General features: G+C 52.5%; 1 protein-coding gene across 3 annotated transcripts; it reads left to right on the top strand.

Annotated features, from left to right (window-relative positions):
- Window positions 1–11: 11 nt before the first annotated feature.
- On the top strand, window positions 12–7,913 carry hexd (hexosaminidase d). Of its 3 annotated transcripts, none has more exons than XM_084475415.1 (12): window positions 12–168; window positions 461–587; window positions 708–823; window positions 961–1,048; window positions 1,926–2,090; window positions 3,372–3,555; window positions 4,517–4,588; window positions 5,256–5,454; window positions 5,782–5,943; window positions 6,265–6,372; window positions 6,882–6,971; window positions 7,522–7,913. In XM_084475415.1, exons 2-12 carry the CDS (start codon window positions 501–503, stop codon window positions 7,697–7,699), a joined length of 1,449 nt encoding a protein of 482 aa, XP_084331541.1. In that variant the 5' UTR covers window positions 12–168; window positions 461–500; the 3' UTR covers window positions 7,700–7,913. The 3 variants fall into 3 exon arrangements, with proteins under 3 accessions (XP_084331541.1, XP_084331540.1, XP_084331539.1); XM_084475414.1 differs by having other exon boundaries at window positions 425–587; XM_084475413.1 differs by having other exon boundaries at window positions 500–587; window positions 7,522–7,907.
- The last annotated feature ends 7 nt before the right edge of the window (window positions 7,914–7,920 follow it).

Below are 7,920 nucleotides of genomic sequence, written 5' to 3'. Positions count from 1 at the left end.
ACACTGCGAGAATAACAATAATGACCACACTGGGATATACATAGGTTCAACACAGCTTGGTCGGCCGGGAACTCCGGATCCATCTGGACAGGTGGAGCTACGAAGACGCACGGTGCAAAAAAAAAAAAAAAAGGATTCAAATCGACGGATCCGACAAGTGACACTCAGGTAATCAATAATCATCCTGATGACGTTTTGTATCATGACAGTATCTTGTGTTGTAAGTTATAAGTTGTGTTGTCTCTGGTTTGACCCCCGATGGAAGCGCGTCGGGGTGGCGGCGGATCATCTGGGTCCGCTGGACCCCCGCAGATCTACAGACCCCCGTTCTGGAGGTCTGCAGCTCTGCAGGTTTGGTCTTCATCTATTAGGATGAAACCTGATGATCCTCACTAGATCTTTTTTGTTGTTGTTGCGTTTCCAGAAACTGGTAGGACAGAACTTGACTCTTTTATTGTAGCGTTGTCTCGTACGAGCATCTCGTCCCTCATTGATCCAGGATGCAGACGACACCTTGGCCCAAGGGGAAGAAGTTAGTCCACCTGGATCTGAAAGGCGCTCCTCCCAGGATCGACTACCTCTACAGGGTAAGGAGTGATATTATTACTATCATTAAGTCGCATTATCGTTCCCGTTCCTGCTGTTAGCCCGTACATCGGGTCAATGAGCTGTGTTATTAAGAGGCTGCACTTTGTCGTCCCACTCAGTTGATTGAACTGTTCGCTCAACTGGGAGCGGATGGCTTACTGGTGGAATACGAGGACATGTTCCCTTACTCAGGGGAGCTGTCCCTGCTGCAGGCCACAGCCCACCCCGCCTACAGGTGAGGGACACACACACACACACACATGCAGACACACTCACTCACTCATTCATTCATTCATTCACTCACTCACTCACTCACTCACTCACACACACTTGTACACTGACTCATGTGTTTCCTCTGAATGTCCCGGGCAGTCGTGAGGAGATCTTATCTATCCAGGAGGTTGCCAGGTCCAAGGGTCTGGAGGTGATCCCCCTGGTGCAGACCTTTGGTCACATGGAGGTGAGTCAGCGCCGTGGTATCTCCTCCGGGGCCCGGCCCTGTGTGTGATCTGATGGTGGGAGTGTCTTCTGCAGGGGAACAACACAACAGTGTAGCGACGCCTCGAGCGACTGCCGTCCCTCGACGGGAACATGTGCAGTTACAGTTAGGCCCTGTCCCAATTCTTCCCCTTCCCCTAGATTTGAGCCCTGACCCTAGATTTTGCACGTTCCCGTGAAGGGGTAGGGTGTCCCCATACTTACGGGAGCAAGGGGGGAGTGCTGTTTTTCCCCTTAAAATCAACCCTTGAACGCTTAGCCAGCTCGGGAGCTGACTTGCAGCTAAGGCCACTCAAAGCAAGTGTTCTTGTTAAGGGGAGAGAAATGGGACTGGGCCTTCAAAACATGGCCTCCTTTACAGCTGATGTTGTACCGGTTTTGAGAGTGTTGAATGTAAATTCAACATGAGTCCTCGTGTCAATGCAGTGAAAGACTCGCATTGAACAGACTCTAACACACACACAGAACTAGATAGAACTGGTGTTGCATGTTTTCACCAGCCAATGAAATCCTGGAGGTTCATTCGAAGGGCAGCATGAGAGATCCGTTTTTCATTTTAAAATAAACTAGATCAACTTCATAAACACAGGAGGTAGAGCAGGTTGCCTTGCAACGTGAAGGTTGCCGGTTCGATCCCCGGCTCCTCCTCCTCCTAGCGGAGTGTGGAGGTGTCCCCTGAGCGAGACGCCCTCACTCTGACTGCTCCTGACCCACCGGCTGTCGCCCTGTGTGGTTGAAACGATCGAAACGTTAGTATAACTGTATTTCCTGTGTTGTGTTGTGTGTGTGTGTGTGTGTGTGTGTGTGTGTGTGCGTGCGTGCGCGTGTGTGTGTGGTAGTTTGTGCTGAAGCAGCGTTCCCTCTGGGGCCTCAGGGAGCTCAGCCAGTGCCTGGGGACCCTGAGCCCCCACGGGGAGCAGGGGCCCCGTCTGGTCCTGGAGATGCTGAGGCAGGTGGTGGAGCTGCACCCGGGCCTCCGCACCCTGCACATCGGGGCGGACGAGGTGAGGACCCCCCCTAGGACCGGCCTGTCCCCCGTCCCTCCCCCCCCTAGGACCAGCCTGTCCCCCGTCCCTCCCCCCCCAAGGACCGGCCTGTCCCCCGTCCCTCCCCCCCCTAGGACCAGCCTGTCCCCCGTCCCTCCCCCCCCTAGGACCAGCCTGTCCCCCGTCCCTCCCCCCCCTAGGACCAGCCTGTCCCCCGTCCCTCCCCCCCCTAGGACCGGCCTGTCCCCCATCCCTCCGTCCCTCCCCCCTAGGACCAGCCTGTCCCCCGTCCCTCCCCCCTAGGACCAGCCTGTCCCCCGTCCCTCTCCCCCCTAGGACCAGCCTGTCCCCCGTCCCTCCCCCCCCTAGGACCAGCCTGTCCCCCGTCCCTCCCCCCTAGGACCAGCCTGTCCCCCGTCCCTCCCCCCTTGGACCCCCCCCCACTAGGACCACCATGGGGGTGTATATGTGGTCCTGGTCTAGCTGGTGAGGTGTGCCCCCCCCCCCCCCCCCCCCCACTAGGACCAGCATGGGGGTGTGTGTTGTGGTTCTTTTGTTTGGTTGAGTCTAGCTGACTCAACAAAACAAAAATACAGTCTGCAGTTACCTCTAAACCGGTATTATACGTTTTTGATTACACATTTAATATATAACATGTTCATATATTGTATGATAGTTTCCACCTTTTGTTATGTGTTTTTTACACTATTTATAATAATGTATTGTTACATTATATATTGTTAATATATATCATATATTGTCACAATATAACATATATTGTTAATATATTTAAAACATTGTAATAATATATTATTAATGCATTATTACTTATATGGTTGTTTTTATTATTACTGCTTCTATCCAAGCAGCCTCTTTTAAAATGGTGGACGTCAAAGTGCAGCTCAGACTCCATAGCTGTGTTCCAAATTGTTCCCTATCACGGATACAGTGCACTATAGAGGGTGCTCGCCATTTTGTAGTGGTGTTCCAATTCTCAGTGGTTAATTTCATTCACTACATAGTGGACAATAAAACACCCACAATTTTAGTGAACGTACGACGTTCCCTACGTGTTAACTCCCGTGTACCACAATGCAATGCGGTCGTGTATTTACTGACGCAAATGACGTTTAGAAATGTCCGAATTCTCGTCTGTTCGTTCCCTATATAGTTCACTGTATCATAAACACTATACAGGGAACAGTGAGTGAGGGAATAGGGAACGATTTCCAACACAGCTCGTGAAACGCCGTCTGACCACTGCCCCGTCTCCGTCTCCCCCCCCCCCCCCCCCACCAGGTCTACATGCTGGGCGAGGGGGAGGAGTCTAAGCGCTGGCTGAGCGGCCCCGGTCGCACGGTGGAGCAGCTCTTCCTGAGTCACGTGACCAGGGTGGCCGGGGCGGTGAAGGAGGCGTGGCCTCAGCTGAACGTCGTCATGTGGGACGACATGCTCAGAGGGATGAGCGTCGACACCCTCAAAGGTCAGAGGGGCGACCGACCCCCGCGAGAGAGAGACGGACGTAGGGAGGCTCCTCGCGTTCTGTACGCAGAGCCCTCCTGGGTGAGGCGCGCTGATGATGATGCCAGTGTATCGAAGGGTCCCGTGATGACACGCCACCGGGATGTGAGTGTGATTGGCCGTCACAAGCCGTTTTGGAAATCATCCCTAGATGTGTGACGGATAGATGAGCTAACGTTTGCTACGGTCCAACTGGGTAGGCAGCTGGTAGACTGATCCATCCCAGCACACTTCTAGATGGACAAGCCCACTTTCTGCCCCTTGATGATGTCATCAGGGGTAGATTTCCGAAAACGGCTTGTAACGGCTAATCACACCACACCTGGTGGCATGTCATGGGACCTTTAAATATTTTCTGTGCGCAGGAACGTACAAAACGTGTATGTCAAACACGGCGATTAAAAAGGTCTTGATTATGTTGTTCTACTGTTTGTAGGAGGGGTCTCTGGTCTGTTTACACCAATGAGAGCACCCAGGAGTGGGTTTCTGCTGAACCAGTAGTTAAGTTTTAATTATGAAGTGCTTGCAGGAGAGAGTGCTTTCCTGTCAGCCCCTGAGGCCAGGACACTCATTTTACATTCAGTGCATATTAGTAGACGCTTTTATCCAAAGTGACTTACAACCGTTCACACATACACACCGACGGCGGAGTCGACCACGCAGGGCGACAGCCAGCTGGTCGGGAGCAGTCAGGGTGAGGGCGTCTCGCTCAGGGACACCTCCACACTCCGCTAGGAGGAGCCGGGGATCGAACTAGCAACCTTTTGTTTACAAGCCAACCCGCTCTACCTCCTGAGCAACTTCCATCCTTCAAGAGATTTACATCTCAATGTGTTCTACCTGAATAATTAAAAGGTCAATAAAAATGTTTCTAAAACACAATAAAAAGTACAATATTCACTGTTGTTTTGTCTTCCTCACAGCCAGTGGTCTGGTGGGTCTGATCCAACCCATGCTGTGGGACTACAACCCGGGTCTGAACGTGGAGGAAACGGGTAGGACTCACACCCCTGACCTCTCTGAAACCCTTACAGCCGCACAAACAATCGTTTTTATGCAAACATATTTATGCAGATATATGATGATGATACGCCTGCATTTAAAGTAGGGCTGCACTAATATGAAATGTCTCGGCCAATATCGCTAACTATTAGCTACTGAAGGTCTTCATTTCAGCAGCAATCCCTACTAATATAGAGGGAGGGGTATGCAGAAGAGTTCTGGGTTTGATTCCCACCGTCCACAGTCTAGCTGTACAGGCGTCCTTGAGCAAGAAGCCTTCCTTAATTCCTACCTCAACCGTATCAGTATTGTTTATCAAATTCAAGTCACTGTTGGTGTTGACGACACTGCATAATTTATTGTTAAGCATTTGGTAAAGACAAAATAACAAACTAAAATGACTTCTAGTCGACTCACCCTAGCTATCTCTGTTGTATACGGGGAACGGGTTAACCTAGTGATAGTTAGTGCTTGGCACTTGGTTCTATGAACATCCTCACTGTACCCACAGAGATATATTGTTGTTTGTTTCTCATTCTTCTGACTGAATGTACTTATTGTAAGACGCTTTGGATCAAAGCGTCTCCTAAACGTAAATGTAAACGTCTGTGTGGTGGTCTTGTTCTACCCTACCAACCCCGCCCCCTGCTGGCCCCTCAGTGTCCCTGCTGGAGAAGTACCGGGGGGCGGGGCTCCCGGACCTGTGGGCGGCCAGCGCCTTCAAGGGTGCCACCAGCGTGCACACCAGCGTGCCCGCCACCCAGCGCCACGTGGACAACCACCTGCAGTGGCTCCGCGTGGCGGGGGCCGTCTCCCCGGGGGTCCGGCTCCAGGGCATCGCACTCACGGGCTGGCAGAGGTGAGGGGGGGGAGGGGGGGACGGGGGACGGGGGACGGGGGTTAGCTCAGCGTGCAGCCCTGAGCAGACGACCTGACGAGACGTGGGCTCGGCCCTTTGGCCGGGTGTGGAGCCACGAGCCACGAGGGAACGAGGTTACACGTCCATTCCTGGCATCTGTAACAAATACAGGACAGCACTTCTCTCCATGTGAAACCATGTGAGCCTGTTGCTTCAGCTGCCCCTGCCCTCCCCCCTGCCCCTGACCTCCCCTCTGCCCCCTGCCCTGCTCGCTTCCCCTGACCTCCCCCCTGCCCCTGCTCTCCCTCCTCTCCCCCCCCTGCCCAGGTACGACCACATGTCCGTCCTGTGTGAGCTGATGCCGCTGGCGCTGCCCTCGCTGGCCTCCTGCCTCCAGACGCTCGTCCAGGGACACTTCGGGCCCGAGGTCCAGGCGGCGGTGACCGGGGCCCTGGGCATCTCCTCCGTGGAGATGGAGACCTTAGAGAGGTCAGCCTGAAAAAAAATAGAGCTTAGCATTGTGTAGCGTCTTCTCCTAGCTATCTCTGTTGTGTACGGGGAACGGGTTAACCTAGTGATGGTTTAGTGCTTGGCTCTTGGTTCTATGAACATCCTCACTGAGATATATCGTTGTTTCTCTTTCCTCTGACAAATGTACTGATTGTAAGTCGCTTTGGATAAAAGTCGTCTGCTAAACGCCCTTACTGTAAATGTAAATGAGACTGTGCCTTCCTAGCGGCGGCTTGTCTTTTAGAGTTGCGCAGACGAGGTCGTTGACGTCTGACCGCGTCTGACTCTGCTCTCTGATAGGACCGCGGTGGAGGACTCGCTCTTCGCCGGGCGGCGACTCGCCGTGTCCGTCGTGGAGCTGACCCAGCTGTTGAACTCGGAGGAAGTGCGCCATTTTGAGAGCAGCATGTGAGGAACCTTTGAGGAAGTCTTATCCCTCAACACCACGCTGGCTCCAATGTCGCAAGGGCTCCCCGTAGTTCAGGCTCAGCTTGGTTCTGCATGGTGTCATAAATACAGTATTATGATGATTATGATTTTATGAATAGGCATGAGTTGGGAATGACTTATGATAGAATACATACATAACTCTTGCATAGTTAAGGGAAAATACGATTCAATGTTTTATGAGGATGGCTTTCTTTGGTGGGGATCCATTGTGCAACATTGTGCAACCATAACCCCGATATAACCCCGTACTGGTGCTGTCATGTTAAAGAGGAAACATCACTTTTGTCTTTTAGAAGAGACAAGGCCTACTGCTTCACACATGGGTTGTGAAAAGAACTGCAACATCCATTCCATCTTCACAAAACAATCGCTCCCTGATTTATGTTTACTTCAATGGTCCCCCAGTGTGCCGGTTCCCCTTTGAAATAAAAGAAAGTCTAACCAATGTGAATGTGTTCTTCTGGCAGGTATGTGAGGGGATGGTTCAGCCCTTACCACCGACAGAGACGGGCCATCAGCCCTCTCATCTGCATGCAGATCCAGAGCCAAGCGACCACGTAAACGACGTCTTTTCCACCCCGTCAGCGCTGATGAATCCTTGAACTTTCACACCCTCCTCCATGCAGCCTCACTCGACTTCAGAGCTAGAGAAAAGCTCAATATAAAACCGTGTAATCCCTGGATTGATTCAGAGTAGAAGGGATGGGCTTCATTCTTTAGATTGTCCTACTTAAGGTACATTTTGGACAAAGGTGATGACTACACAGAAAAAGTCAGGCTTAAGAGTCCCTACTTGTCGAATGTGTAATGAGCCAGTGGATCGTTGCCTGTGTCCAACGTTGCTTCTATGGATTCTTTGTTGTGCTGGAACTATCTCGTGTCAAGACAGGTCACTGCGGGTACTGTACCACACTTAACTGCTAACGCCGCTCTCGATCTCACTCCCCCTCCACTACGGCCCCAGTGCTGTCGGGGCAAATGCAAATGTCCACGGGGAAGCGAGGCATTTACAAACCGTTTGATTCAGCACAATATCACGCATTTTCCAATCTTGGCTTCCATTCCCTCCCCCCCTCTCTCCCTCCCTCCCTCTCCCCCCCTCCGCAGACTGCTGACCATGCTGGAGGAGAGGGCGAGCGTGGCCAGGGAGGAGATGGAGCGTCTGTACCCGGACTCCACCGCCCAGGAGTGGATGGAGCAGCACCTCAGCCCCGTGGCCGAGCCGCTGCGCCGGATCACGGAGGAGATCAGTGCCTGTCTGCCGGAGATGGTGCCGCAGCAATGAGTAGGGCCCCGAAGGCCCCCTGCTGGCCCCAGGCTGGCCCCCCTGCTAGCCCCATCATAGACGTTCTGGAAGATGAGTGCGGCAGTGTGCCCGGCACACAGTTTTTAAGCTGCACTGGGGTGATGGTGCAGCATGAATAAACATGTTGGTCCCACACCCACACAAGTTGAACTAAATCATTATCATCATCATCATCATCCTCTGCATCATCATCATCATCA

This window comes from Micromesistius poutassou, assembly GCF_964030765.1.
Source record: "Micromesistius poutassou genome assembly, chromosome: 11".
Lineage (NCBI taxonomy): Eukaryota > Metazoa > Chordata > Actinopteri > Gadiformes > Gadidae > Micromesistius > Micromesistius poutassou.
Note: the sequence above shows the minus strand (reverse complement) of the source record. Positions and strands in the feature narration are given on the sequence as shown.